Here is a 15,395-nt window from a genome sequence, read left to right as displayed (position 1 = left end):
CAGGAAATGGTCCGAGTCACCACCCACAGTCCTCACCCGAGTCTTAGCATCATCATACATATCCTTAATCACCCTAATGTACGCTACCAGAACGCCGCTAACCTCCAAACACCTCCACAGGACCTCCCTCGGAACTTTATCGTATACCTTCTCAAGGTCAATAAACACCATATATAAATCCTTCTTCCTTTCCCTGTACTGCTCCACTAATCTCTTTACCAGATGAATCGCTTCCGTAGTCGAACGCCCCGACATGAATCCAAACTGATTCTCGAAAATAGACACGCACCTCCTCACCTTGGCCTCCACCACTCTCTCCCAAACCTTCATAGTGTGACTCAATAACTTGATACCCCTATAATTGTTGCAATTTTGGATATCACCCTTGTTCTTCTAAAGCGGAACCATTGTACTGCACCTCCATTTTTCGAAATAACATTAAACAGCCTAGTGAGCCACTCCAAACCTGCCCGCCCCGCGCTCTTCCAGAATTCCACCGAAATTTCGTCTGGCCCCGCTGCTCTGCCCCTGCACATCTTACGCATCGCTCCTTTCACCTCCTCTACTGTAATCCGCCTACAGTACCCAAAATCCCGCCGATTCTCGGAGTGCTCCAACTCACCCAACACAATGCATCTACCCCCTCCTCATTCAACAGTTTATGGAAGTATGTCTGCCATCTTCTCCTAATGAGTGCCTCGTCCTTGATGCACTTGACTTGGTCTAAGTCACGGGCTTTCCTCTCCCTCACCTTCGCCAACCGGTACAACCTCTTGTACCCACCTTTGCCCTCGAGCTCCTCGTACAAACGAGCAAATGCTGCGTTCTTAGCCGTCGTAACTGCTAACTTTGCCTCCTTCTTTGCCTTTATGTAAGACTCCTGATAAGTCCTTTTTTCCTCCTCGTTTGTACTCTCTACTAGCTTCAAATAAGCAGCTTTCTCAGCTTCCACTTTACCTTGAACCTCTCCATTCCACCACCAGTCCCCTTTATGACCCCAGGAGAACCCTTCGTGACCCCCTAAGACCTCTCTAGCAGCTACCATAATGCAATCCGCAGTCATGGACCACATACTAGACGTGTCCCCCATACTCATCCAGGCCCTCATAGCCAACAACTTCTCCCCTAACTCCTGAGCTTTGTCCTTGGTCAAGTTACCCCACTTGATCTTAGGTTGCCTGCACCCCGCCCTCTTCCTCCTACTCCTCTTGATCTCCAGGTCCATAACATGCTGCATCTTAGAAGCAACCCAAAAATGTCTTTTAACAATGAATATATGTAGAAGAGAGCATGAACATAGCATCACATACAGAAAAGAAACCACATAGTAAATGCACTTATCACACAATGTTAAGGTAACTCCAGCACAGAGGGAAGAAGGAAAAAAAATGATATAGGTAGAAACATCCAACAACATTCAATCATCTCAAATATTATTCGTTACAAACTTCCTAAAAGATACAGCAGTACAAGCTACTCTTTCTCATATTTCAGGGGCCAGGGCGCCTTGGTCAAGAAAGGTGATGTCTTCCTTACTACGACTTGACTCAATTTACATAATGAAGGAAAGAAAAGGGTAATATAAGTTTCTCTATCACTTATCTTTGGTGGAAACACCATACTTCTCCTGAAGCTTCTGTAACTCTTCCTCCTTCTTCTTCTGGTCAAATTTCTTGCTCATCTTCGCTTGCTGGTAATATAGAACTATCAAGTATCTGCACAATAACAAAAATACCAAATATACATCAAGATAAGTATGTCGGTAGAAAAAAAGAGAAACTCTAGTGTTAAAGAAGCCCTAATTTTCTTGAAAAAGAAGTCCAAGTATAACCATCTAGTATCCAAAAGCACTAGCCTGACTAATCCATATTTGCGTCTGTAGGGCCCACTAAAGGGGTAAGCACTACCTACCACTAGTTTCTCCATCCCTAGGGCTCGAAGAACTCCGGTTCAGGGTGAAATCTATTATCCATCTCACCATTGATGGTAGCAAGAATGAATACACATTCATATGACTGATCCTAGCTAGTATTGAAAGCCAATTTACTGATTATTGGAATAAAACTAGTCAAAATTGAGCACAATGGAAATTAGTATTCATATAGCAGACTCCAACTAGTTCGCCTAGTAGTTGTAACTGTCAAACACTTTTTCTAACTATGAATTCCACATACACAATTTAGATAGTTATAATTATAGAAAAATTACTAGTGCAAACTTTATTTTAAAATAAACCAGCGATGTCTGACATGGGACCAAAAAAAAGGATATAAGATAAGTGAGACAGCGGGAAAAAACCCTAAGTGACAGTCATCCAATCACATTGAAGCAAATAAAATTAACACAAGTGAGATAGAGAAGAAGAGGTTTTTACCGATTAGCGACATTGAAGCCGGAGAGGTGGTCGACGGCGGTTTTAGCATCATAAATATCCTCGTAGACGATGAAAGCAGTACCACGGGTATCCTTGTTTGTGCCGATGCGAATCTGCCTAATAGCACCGTACTTGCCGAATATATCGTACATCTCCTCGCTCGTTATGTTGAACGGAAGGTTCCGAACATATAGCACCCTGTTCACCTCCGGGGGTAGCCGGGTATTTCCCTTTCTGAGACTTATCGCCGCCATTTTTCGCCGGAGAAAAATCGAGAATTTTAGCTTTTTAGGCGTTTACCTAGATTTATATGGGGGTTATATTTCAGGTCACTCGACTTTTAATTTGGTTTTTGTAAGGAAAAGGAGAAAATGGCAAAAACGTCCATAAAGTATGGAGTAGGTCTAAAATAGTCCCTTAAACATATTTCTAAGCAATTCAGGTCTTTTAATATGTTATAAAGTAGAAATGGCGTGAGATAGCCACTTTTACTATGGTATTTAGTTTTTATTTAGTATTTTTAATGTTGAGCAAAAATAGCCACTACTCTATTAAAACTAATACAAAAAAATATTTTTACCCTTTATTCATGAGTGTTGTGTAAATATTAAGGACATGGTGTCCTTAACATTTACACTGCACATGAAGTTAAGGATGCCATGTCCTTAATATTTATACTGCACATATGAAGTTAAGGACATGACATGACACTTTGTCCTTAATATTTACACAGCATTCATGAAGTTAAGGACACCATGTCCTTAATATTTACACAACACTCGTAAAGTTAAAGACACTATGAACTTAACATTTACACTACACATATGAAGTTACGGACATGAGGTCCTAAAGTTTAACAACAGAAGGTGCAAATACAAGTTAAGGACATTATGTCCTTAACATTTACACTGTACACATGAAGTTAAGGACATTATGGCCTTAACATTTACACTGTACACATGAAGTTAAGGACGCCATGTCCTTAACATTTACACTGCACATATGTGAAGTTAAGGATATGAGTAAAGAGTAAATACATTTTAAACTGTGGTTAAAGAGTAAAGACATCTCTAATTAATGGCTAACTGTGCACTTCCCTCATGTTATAAAAGTGAATATTTTTGGACTCCGTCAAACATTATTAAATTCTGATTATTAGGTTAAGTTTAATAGAAATAGTGAAAGAAAAATTAAAAGACTATATGTACGTAAATAATTACTTCCTCCGTCTCAAATTATCTGTCGTATTTTATATAGGGTAAAATATGTTTATATTATGATCGCATGAGGAAGTGACACGTGGAGAGAGACAGAAGATAGTTGAATCCGAAGGCAACGATCCTGAGAAAATGATACTAATAAAGATGAGATAAATGCTTGTCACCCGGTACCGTTTAGTGAGGAATATTCTACAGCATTAAGTACACGGCCCGTTACAAGGAATATGACATTCAATGCCTGCCGTTACACATTCTTCAATGACCCTCGTAATTGACATTAAAGAGGGGCTTGATCCTAGGTCCTTGTTCTCTAGGTGCAGCTATAAATAGTGAGCTCTATTATCATTGAAAGGACACGAATTTTCTGAGAAACCTACACTCTATTCAAAGCTTAACATAATTTTATCTGTTTGCTTACTGATATTGTTGCTATTGTCCCGTATGTCCTGCTCTCGGAGGCTATTTCTGCCATTTTAACTCCATTTCAAGGCTGAGTATTATATTTTTATCTAATTCAGCCATTATCTTAGGATCAAATTAATTCACTTGTCTATAAACCACATATAAATTTAATTGTACCGTTTTACGGGTAAACAGTTTGGCGCCCACAGTGGGGCTTGGACAGTTGTGTAATTAAGTTGGTCCTTGCCTCTTTTACTAACGTGTTTGATTATTTGTTCGGCAAAAAAAATAGAAAATGGCAGATAATGGTGTCAACAACGCACACAACCTTGAGACCCAAGGAAATTAGCCTCAGCACGAGGATTCAATCAGTGATACCTGCAGTGAGGAGAACAAGGCCACGCCAGTCCACGGCAGGCGGTACCCGTGACATGTGCGAGAAGCGACTCCTGATGATATTGAAGAAGAGCACGCCGTCGAAGCGGTAAGGGTTTTGCAGGAGCAACAAGAGTCCATTCTAGGCCATCTCACACGGCAGGATAAGGTTATGACATAGATAAAACTGGCATTATCGGGTGATTCCAATAACGCGAATGGACGAGGTCCGATTCCTCCCGATGCTCCTACAAATGAAACAACGCAGAGGGTCGACAACAACACCTCGAGGGGCGAGGTCGGCTTCGATGGGGCCGGGGGGAGCGGATCCGGTTACAACAACGAGAGTGATCCCTTCAAAATGAACTCATACGATTTATGAGGGAAGTGAACGCCTACATGGACCAAATTCCGTGTGCACCACCGGTGCTGAAGGGGTCGGACTCAAAGAACTACACTCAATTACCGTACAAACCAAACGCGACACCAGAATTGATCCCGAAGTGGTTTAAAATACCGGACGTGCCAAAATATGATGGGACTTTAGATCCTCAGGAGCTTATCACCACCTATATAATGGCGGTGAAGGGGAACGATTTAGCCCCCTACGAGATCGAGTTAGTTTTGCTGAAAAAGTTCGGAGAGACTCTCGGGAAGGGAGCCTTGACCTGGTATTCGCTTTTGCTCGAGCATTCCATAGATTCCTTCGAGATGATCGTGGATTCTTTCATTAAGGCCTATGCCGGGGCCAGAAAGGCACATGCCTGAAAGGACGACATATTCAGGATTGCACAAGGAGAGTCCGAGCTGCTGCGGGAGTTTGTAACCCGGTTCTAGAAGGAAAGGATGTTGCTACCGGTTGTTCCAGATAAATGGGTGGCTGAAGCATTCACCGGGGGTTTGAATCCGCGAAGTTCCGATGCTTCCCGAAAGTTAAAAGAAAGCCTGCTCGATTTCCAAGCGACAACTTGGGCGGATGTTCACAACCGGTATGAGTCAAAGATAAGGATTGAGGATGATCAACTCAGTTTCCCGGCGTCGGTTAAAAGAAGGCACCGGGAAAAGAATATAGAGAAATCAAAAGACAATTTTGACACAGATTGACGGTCTTCGAGAAGCCAATTTTTGCCCTATGAATGGGCCGAAGGACGCGACAAAGGTTTTCAGTTGGCGGATAGGTTCGTTACCGATAGAAGAACTGATCGCTGCTGGAACAACAGGTCGTTAGAGGACAAGGAAACGCCTGGTTCTCGAGATTCTTCCTACCCAGACTTTCAAAATATAACTTCAACGTCAGTGTAGTAGAGTGATCACGTCCAAATGCACACCTCAATAGAGATATGAAACGGTCGTATGCAATAATATATACCCAACTAGGAGTCGGGGTCGAATCCACTAGGAGTTATGATTGGAGCTAGGGGTATTTATTTGAAGTAAGCAGATGGGCTATCTAGATTGCACTTCCACAAAAAGATTTTGTTTTCTATTTCTACTGTTAATCTAATAATTGCAAGATAAAGAAAATAAACTAGAGATAAATGTTTTTGAGATTTTTCCAATTGGATTAAAGGCATAGGGCTGTGACCATGACCTAGGTGTTTGCCTAATGGGATAAAGACGTTAATGCTTGTGTAGTTGATTGAGGTGTATTATAGCTCACAACTCTACATTACCTACTTAATACCTCTCGATCAGAGAGTGGTTTTGCGCAATTTGGCTTTCTCAAGACCAAATGGGTATCTACCAAAATAATTGATAAGAGCTCAAGTCGGGTTATTACTCTCTAGGTTTAACCCTTTAATTGGATTAATCAATCTCTCAATCGACCTAATTCCCTGTTAGCTAAGTTATCCTAGACTAGGTCCCTTTTTCTCAAGTAGAGACTAAGTCAAATAGACATGAATCAATGTTTGCAACCATAAATTCTACAATTGAAGCATGAACTAAGCTAAATAATAATACCCAATCATAAACAAACACTAAATTAATCACCCATAAGGTTTACACACTAGGGTTGGATCACAATCCTAGTAGAAGTCTAGCTACTCATGATAGAAATTACAGAATATAGAGAAGAAAAACTAATTAAACTCATAATGGAAGATTAAAATAAATAAATCTAATGTTAAAACACCAAAATAATGCAAAACTTTCTAAAGTAGTAAAGAAAAACGGCTACAGCAACTTCAAATGTTCAAAACTTGACCTAATTTATGAAACTCGTCTATTTATACAGGGCTAAAAATCTCGGATAAAAATGCCCCTCGGCAGGTTCTGCGGCCGCACACTTCCATGTGCGGTCCGCAAATTTCTTCATTTGGTAGTAAGTGGAATTCTGCGGCCGCACATTTTTGAACTGCGGCCGCGATGCAATCTTCTATGGTCCGCACAGTTTAGGACTGGCTCCTAGACTTGGTCTTTCTGCATACTCTCTGATCTTCGACTCTTAGCCCAGCTTTGCGGCCGCACAATTCATGTGCGGTCCGCCCTTTGTGCAAAGTTCTGCTAAAATCTTCCTCTTGGTTTGCGGTCCACAATTTCTTCTGCGGACCGCACATTTCTGCTTGTGCGCCCTTTATTGCCTTATGCTTCGGTATACTCCTTTTTGAGTCGGATTTCATCTTGGGAGATCAACTTCCATCATTCCTGCAATTTTCACAATTTCATTAGTTTTGAAAACACAATTCGACATTTTTGGGTTAAGACAAGAGCTAAAAGGTGCTAATAAGCAGTCAAAATCCCCACTTATCAACTCCCCCAAACTTAAGTCTTTGCTTGTCCTCAAGCAAATAAATTAGTTCCCACCTCCAGAAGTTAAGGGTCATTACAGCTAGCCAAGGGTGAGCCATTCACACCTCAGTTGGGACCAACAATTATCTACACCACTCATGCATTATCAACAAGGCGACGAGATAATCATTCATGCATATATAGTTCTAATGTGACATTTGAGCTTCAAGAATTGACTTTACTCATCAAGGACTCTTGTTCTATCATGTAAGACATGGTGGACTCCAAACTCTTCCTCCTCTACTTTCCATTTGCGAAGCTCACTTAAGAAATTAGCATTCGATTCAAAGATTTATGAAAGGCTCATTCATCTCTCAAGAGAATGTCACAATTACGGCTTCAAGTACCATAGGCTTGCCCATCATGTAAATCACCACTAATGTAAGCTCACTCGGCTCGAAATCAAGTAGGACTTCTTTCAGGATGTAATGAAGGCTTTTGAACTAGGGTTTGATACAATATGGGTAAGTAGTTACACCTTCCTTAAGCACTCCATCTTTCATTTCTCGGTTCACACTTTGCCAATTCCTTGAGGCATTTTCTTTTCCTTAGGGGACTAGAGAGACTTAACATCACTCTTTCTTGATCATTACATTTGTTTTCTCCCTCTTTGATTTCCCTTGTTTGAGATCATTACCTCTTTTTGAATCCCTTCAACTCTTCCACTTATTCAGTTTTTTGCATTTTTCTTTTTGTTCTTTTCTTTTCTTGCCTTTCCTTCTCATAATTTCTTTTCTTTTTTGTGCCTTGATACCTTTTTTAATTTCCTCGTCTCTCCCCCAAACTTACATTTTTAGCCATTTGTTTTACATGAGTGTTACGGAAATCTCGCGTGCCAAGAGAGGGTCACGATAGAACGGGTAAAGACTTGTAACATGGTTTTTAAATGTGAAGGGCTAAAGGTTCGAAGCTGACAACATTAGTAGGCAATAGAAAACTCAAACGGACCAAGGAAAGCCTACAATCACTTCTCAAGCCAAGCAAAACTTATGATTTTGCCTCAAAATACATTCGGGGCAAGTTCTAGACCCTTCATACGGGTACTTGGACTAGTAACAAAGCATCTCACCCCTCACGTAACTAGATTGTTAAATAGGATAGAGTCGAGGGCCCACAACGACCACATTCAAGATTGAAGATCACTATGGTCCAATTAGACCACCCGACGATATCAAAGACAACACGAGTCACAAAGTCACTAACTAGAGCTATTTCCTTTAAAAACCTTGTCTCTAACCATAAGCACGTAGTTAAGTGTGTTGGTGCCAAATGAAGCATGTTTGACTCTTTGAGCTTGACTTAATTAGGTCTTTTTATTTATTAGTACTACTATTATTACCTAAATACAAAACAGACTCATTCCTTTAAGAAGGTTGTCACGCCATTCATCATTGGGATGAGTCACCCGGTTCACACAATAACTACCTCTGGAAAGAACCGTGGCATTAAGAAAATCAAAGGCTTGTTATCTACTAGAACATAAAAAAACACTACTAAATCAAAAAATAACTAATAAAGAAACTAACGTAAAGAAGCTACAAAGAAAAAACTATTGAAAGCATAACGAATATACATAATGAGAGAGAGAGAGAGAGAGAGAGAGAGAGAGAAGATATATACATAATGAGAAAGAAAAAGAAAAAATATGAAGTTATTACAGGCCAAATGTCTCAGAATGTACCAAATAAGATAAATAAATTAAACTCCACCCCTCCCCCCGAATAAAGATAAGCATTGTCCCCAATGCTTGACAAAATAAGGGAAAGAGTGAAGAAAACTCCCTATGGCTCCCAGCAATGTCACCGCCCTTAGTCTCATCCAACTGAATCTCATCATCCTCAACTCTGGGTGTGACTGGGTTGGTGAAGATCTGACGCACTGCCTCGGCAGCCAGGGCTGGCTCCTCAAATTGGCCAGCTGGTGCCACCGGTGCCGATGGTGCTGTAGGATCTGGGCCTGGATGGTGTGGGTCAATCAACATGTCAAAGGGAAGATCTTTGGCTGCAGCAAGCTTGGTCACCTGTCTCCGGAGCTTGTCCACTGACTTCTTGCTAGCCTGGGACACTCTCATTTTCTTTACTTCTTTTCCCAGCTCCTCGATTACTGACCCATGCTGTACCAAATTAGCCAATGGTGTTCTTGTTCTCTAGGAGATTCTTCAAAGTATCTTCAACTGTCGGGGGAATCTGAGGTTCCTGAACAGAAGACTATGCTGCAACAGTACTGGATAAGTCAGACAGCTTTGCAGTGGCTATCTGCAACCAGTTGTTGAGGCTCGCCAATATTTGGGAGACTCGCAGCGCAGAAAGTGAGATAGTAGCATAGGCACCAACTTCAAAGCCGAGGTGGAAGCTGGCGGGGATTGCAGGAGGGACTGAAGATGATGGTGGAGGCATAGCTGCGGCACTAGAGGAAGGCTCGGCCGAAATGGATGCAATATCAACTGCCTCCGTAACTACCACAGCTGGCTCATTAGACTGGTCTGCGGTGGTAGAAGACTGACTTTTTCTCTTTGGGTTGTTCGCATCCATAAGTGAGTACCATGAGAAAGGCTTCTTCGGCCTCACCTTTGTATCAAAATCTTTTGGTTCCACCCTCCCATCCATAAGATACTCTGTAATGGTATTGGGATACGAGTAGGAAGAGTCATCCTACTTGGCGATCACTAAGATGTTGGCCGACATCACGGCACCCTTATTGATAGGGTACCTGAACATAATAGAGGCAACCAAGACTGACCGAGGAATCGGCAAGTGAGTCTCATTTTGACTTGGGTCAAGTCTGCTGCAGACAAATGATTGCCACCCTTTTGCTTCAAAGCTCAATTTGCTCCGGTGGATAACCTGTTATGATCCATGGTGGTGGTGGTCCTGGTGCAGCTAGAATCTCAGCTAACCAAGGACGAGTTGCATCCCTAAGTGCACACTTCTCTAAGTATTCTTTTGGCTCGACATCATCAAAGCCCAAGTACGTGTTCAGTGTGTGCTAATCAAATCTCACTTTAAGGTTTCTCACTTTTGTCACCTTTGTCCCCTTTTTGATATGCGCCACATTAGCGTAGAAAGCATCCACCACGCTCTGGGTAAACCACAACCACCCTATATGTCATCTAAAATGTCTCAGTACGGCCGGGTTATACCTCTCTAAATATGTCAGTAAGAACTGTTGCTCAAGTGTTAGCGACGTCGCCGGCCACCAAGTACGAAAGCTGGTGAAGGCAACCAGGCTGACAAAACGGTCCTCCTAAAATTCTTTCTTCTTCGACCTTTCAAGGCTGACAACTGTGGCATCTTCCCCTCTGCCATCATCGGGGATGTCTTGAACTGATGTATCTGGTGCCTTAGGAACAGGTGTAGTAGATGGCTCAAAAGCCTCACTAGCACTTTTCGAACCCTCGGAAGTGCTATGAGATGAGGACGACTCGTGCCTGAGTTGAAATCTCCCTGGCGGCCTTGACTGGACAGTCAACTGCTCTTGCACAGAGGTCGAGTTGCCCTCTGATGCTTCCCTAGACGGGACATAAGAGCTCGTCTTGGAGAGATCTGCACCTCTCCCTCTACCGGCTGTAGCTTTCTTTGTAATTGTTCTTTATTGGCCGAGGGGTAAGGAACTCTTTCCTCGACCCCTAGAAGTTTCACCCATCCCTTTAGAAGTATCACCTCCGCCTCTAGATCGAACCATTATCTGTATCAAGCAGAAGCGGTTGTTAGTTGCAATTCAATGTTCAATCAATCAAGGAGATATGCAAGTATACACCAAGAAACACAATGAGGGTCACAGTTTTAATCATGTTTGCAACATGAGGATCTCCGGTCCGCACAATTCTCTTGCGGCCGTAGATGAGGCCTTGCCGACAGCAGAATTTTATCTTACGGCCGCAAAAAGTGAAGTGTGGTTCACACAATTTCACTTGCGGCTGCAACTCAGAAACTCAAAATATGCCAACTCTCTGATGAGAGAGAATTGGCTGATGTGCGGCCGCAATATATTTTCTGCAGTCCACACAATTTGTCCTACGACCGCACAATTGAGTCACAATTTTGTAGACACTCTGATGACAGTACAAGGGCTGTTCTGCGGCCGCAATGGGATTTCTGCGGTCCGTATAATTTTCTTGTGGCTGCAGATTCCTTCCTCACTAATGTTGCCCTAGAATCAACTTCTGCGGACCGCACAATTTTCTTGTGGCAGCAGAATTTAAAAAGACATGAACAGTCCAGTATTACTATCTAGGTTTTGCTATTTTTGTGCAAATTATGACATGGTAACAACATAAAAGCATGAAAATACATTGACCCAATCCACATAGAACATGTACTAGTTAATCCACTACAGATTTACCCCCACATGAATGCACAATTGAATTCTACTCACAAATGGCCTAAAATTGAATAAAAATCTACAAATTAAAAGAAAAGATTAACAAGAAATTGAAGCATACCAGATGAATGAGTGTGAAGAGTGACTGATCAATGATGTTGTATGTGTGTATAGACAGATTCACCAAGAAATTCCAAGAGGTTACTGTGTTTGTGCTTAGAGAGGGAAAAATCGTAACAATTGCCCTTAGCCCTCTACTTATACTATTTTGTTTTCTAAGGGAAGGAGCGACGAGTGCGGCCGCACAATTTCATGTGCGGTCTGCACTCTATTACCTGAGGCTTTAGTTGTGGTTCTCCATCTGCGGTCCGCAAAATTCTATGTGCGGCCGCAAATTTCTTGTTGCGGCCTTAGATTTCCTCTTGCGGTCGTACATTGACCTTTTTTCTGACAGACTAAATTCAGAGAGTTCACATTTTGAATTCTTCATTTGTGCGGTCCGCAAGGTAATTATGCTGCCGCTTTGCTCTTTTGCTAACGCACTCCAAATTGTGCGGTCTGCACAAATCAATTGTGGTATGCACTTCTTTCAATACTTAGCCTCATTTTTGTCCACAGTTCCTGTAAGTCTCTCTCAGACCTGCAGCACACTTCAAATCAAGTTAGTACAAAAATAACACCTAACTACAGAAGAAAAATAGATAAAAGGAAAAAAAAACATGGGTTGCCTCCCAAGAAGCGCCCGATTTAACGTCGTGGAACGACGCAGAATACCATCAATTGAAATGGATGACCGCCACGACTTGGCTATCTCCAACTCTTCCCAAATAGTGCTTCACTCCGTGACCACTGACTCCGAATACTTCACCGTTTTTATTCTTCAAGTCCAATGCACCAAAAGGTGTCACACCCAAAATTTCGAAGGGACCACTCCATTTAGGTTTTAGCTTCCCGGGAAACAACCTCAACCTTGAATTGAACAACAATACGAGATCGCCCACCTTGAAATCTTTGTTCCAAATGTATTTGTCATGAAGATATTTCATTTTTTCTTTGTACAAGGACGAACTTGTGTAGGCATGGTACCAGAATTCATCCAATCCATTCAAATGTGCTACCCTCAAGTTAGTGGCTACAACCCAATCAAGATTCAACTTCTTTAGAGCCCTCGGAGGATGACAAGCTTTTTCGAACACCAACCGTATGGCGACATTCCGATAGGTGTTTTGTAAGCCGTCCGATAAGCCAATAATGCATCATCAAGATTCTTGGACCAATCCGTCCGGTTAGCATTCACTGTTTTGGACAGAATACTCTTTATCCCCCGGTTTGAGACTTCCACTTGACCGTAAGCTTGTGGATGATAGGGAGTCGTGACCTTATGAGTAACACCATACTTGCTAAGTAAAGTGTCGAAAGCCTTGTTGCATAAATGTGACCCCCCCACCTCGCTTATAATAGCCCGCGGAGTACCAAACCTAGTGAAAATATTCTTCTTCAAGAACACAACCACACTTCTCGCCTCATTGTTGGGTAGAGAAACTGCCTCAACCCATTTGGACACATAATCAACCGCGACCAAGATGCAAATGTTTCCACAAGAACTCATGAAAGGACCCATGAAGTCAATACCGCACACATCAAAAATATCAATCTCCAAAATGGTAGTGAGAGGCATTTCATTTTTCTTTGAGATTCCACCGGCCCATTGACATTCATCACATCTTTTCACTAAATCACTTGCGTCCTTGTAAAGAGTGGGCCAATAGAAACCACAACTAAGCACTTTGGTTGCCGTTCTTGCTCCACCATAATGACCACCATATGGAAAAGAATGACAAGCCCCAAGAATTTCACCTTGCTCTTCTTCTGGTACACGTCTTCTAATCACCCCATCCTTACAAATCCGGAAAAGGTATGGTCCATCCCAATAATAATCTTGACAATCCCGTTTGAGCTTCTTCCTTTAGTTGGAAGAGAACGAAGCGCCGCATGATCCGTGTGGACAATAACTTTTTTTTTTTGAGTAATCCACTAGGCAGTGCTTAGGGCTAGTTTTTATTTATATATAAAAATAAGCAACACAGTGTCATGAGATCCTAAAAACAGAAAGAAATAAAAATTGAAAACTACACAAATTCTATTATCAATGTTGAGTTTTATGCTCAACCTTGATATCACATGAAATCTACTGTAGTTTATACATCTAAGAACTAGCCCTTTAATCCCAAGAGGTTGTAGAAACAACTTCATTTTACTCGCTTTGCACAAATAACCATCTGAATGAAATACCGCTGCCCAAAATTTGCATACATAACCTCTTTGTTTGTGTTGATGATGAACCGACTTTTTTCTTTGGTTAGCCACTGCCCAGAGTAGCCATTGTGTATTTCCCTTCATTTGTTGTTGATTAGCTACTGTCCAGACAATATTTCCTTGCTTGATCCATAGAACTTTGCAAACTCTTGCCTCTTGAAGCCTCCAATTGTCTGCTGCATTCATTGCCCAGCTCCACTCTTCGATTGTGCCCTTTATTCTGCATTTTTCGTGTGAGATCCATGAGTGTTCATGCTTTTTCCTCTTCCTCTTGTGTTCTTTGTATAACCTGCTATCTGTGTAAGATGATTTCCTTCCTCTAGCCTGCCATTTAGCCTTCATAGCTCCAGCCTCAAACTGCTGCATTCTCCATGATTTATGCTCCTTATGATTGCATTTTTCCTCTGCTTTCATGCCTTCCTTGTGACTTAATTGGTTCCCCTTTTGTATTCCTGTTGCCTGACTCCCTGTATGTGCATATGAATTCCCTTTAGAAATTGAGAGAATCCATCTGCATACCTGATCTGCAGCTTTGTGTTTGCTGCAACCATATTTGGTACTGTCCCTTTTGACATCAATATCGTGTGTTGTCTCTATGTGTTTTGTTAGAATCCTTGTCCATTTTGATGCCTCATATGCTAAATTATGATGTAGCATCGAGGATTTGTGTCCAGTAGCCTCCAGTTTTCTCATAATTTGGTGCCAAAACATGAGTTTGATCAGGCCAACACTAAGGTATTTCCAGCACTGCTTCCTCATGCTTTTGCATGTCGCTTTTCCTCCTTCAAGGGAATGAGCACATAGTGCTAATACCACCCATAGAAGGCGTAATAAGTGACAAGGCATTAGCATAGTATCGTTTCCTGCAAAAAAGAACAAAAGATTAGTGAAAAAATAGATCAACATCATCTCCTCCACAAGGATTTGAAGATATTGATCCTGAATTAGTTCCTACTCCATCACCAGATCCTTTGCCCTTTTCTTCATCTCTCTTCCTACTGCCTTGACACCTTGACTCTCAAATATGGACATTGCAATTTATCCCCATTAACTAGCCTCCTGCCTTGTGTGTCCAAATGATGGAAAGAGTAACATCCAATAAACCCCTGATCGAGGGCATAGTTTGCCAAATGATCAGATAACTTATTCCCCTCTCCAAATATATGTGAGATTCTGCCATTGCATATGCTCATCATCTGCCTTATCTCTTTCACTTCTTCCTCAATAACCTAATGTGGCTTCCAATCCCCTTGAATCACCTTCTTGAGAATCATTGAATCTGTTTGCACCCAGATATTTGTTAAATCATTAGCCATGCTATATTTCAGTGCCTCCAGTATAGCCATAGCTTCTGCTTGTGTATTTGTTACTTCCTGAATTTCCTTACCACACGCATACAGCAAATCACCATACTCATTCCTCAAGCAATAGCCAATTGAACTCCTTCCTGGGTTACCCCTCGATGCCCCATCAGTATTTATTTTTATCCACCCTTGCATTGGAAATTCCCATAGCACCTTATTAACCTTTAGCTTAGGAGTATAGTTTTCCATCATTTTCAGAATATCAGGCCATCTAAATGGTACTTGAGCGATCCT

At 41.7% G+C, this 15,395-nt stretch overlaps 1 protein-coding gene across 1 annotated transcript; it reads right to left on the bottom strand.

Moving 5' to 3' along the window:
• Window positions 1-1,369: 1,369 nt before the first annotated feature.
• Window positions 1,370-2,699, bottom strand: LOC109239204 (splicing factor 3B subunit 6-like protein). Its single transcript, XM_019405726.1, has 2 exons — window positions 2,375-2,699; window positions 1,370-1,715 (listed from the first exon to the last, which is right to left on the bottom strand). The coding sequence occupies exons 1-2, from the start codon at window positions 2,626-2,628 to the stop codon at window positions 1,595-1,597; spliced, it is 375 nt and encodes a 124-aa protein (XP_019261271.1). The 5' UTR covers window positions 2,629-2,699; the 3' UTR covers window positions 1,370-1,594.
• Between the last annotated feature and the right edge of the window lie 12,696 nt (window positions 2,700-15,395).

This window comes from Nicotiana attenuata, unplaced genomic scaffold (assembly GCF_001879085.1).
Source record: "Nicotiana attenuata strain UT unplaced genomic scaffold, NIATTr2, whole genome shotgun sequence".
In the NCBI taxonomy this organism is placed as follows: Eukaryota; Viridiplantae; Streptophyta; class Magnoliopsida; order Solanales; family Solanaceae; genus Nicotiana; species Nicotiana attenuata.
Note: the sequence above shows the minus strand (reverse complement) of the source record. Positions and strands in the feature narration are given on the sequence as shown.

Coding starts and splice junctions, on each gene's coding strand:
- LOC109239204 (XM_019405726.1), bottom strand. CDS start 2,628: ATGGCGGCGATAAGTCTCAGAAAGGGAAATACCCGGCTACCCCCGGAG. Junction 1,716..2,374: donor GGCTTCAATGTCGCTAATCG/GTAAAAACCTCT, acceptor GTTATTGTGCAG/ATACTTGATAGTTCTATATT.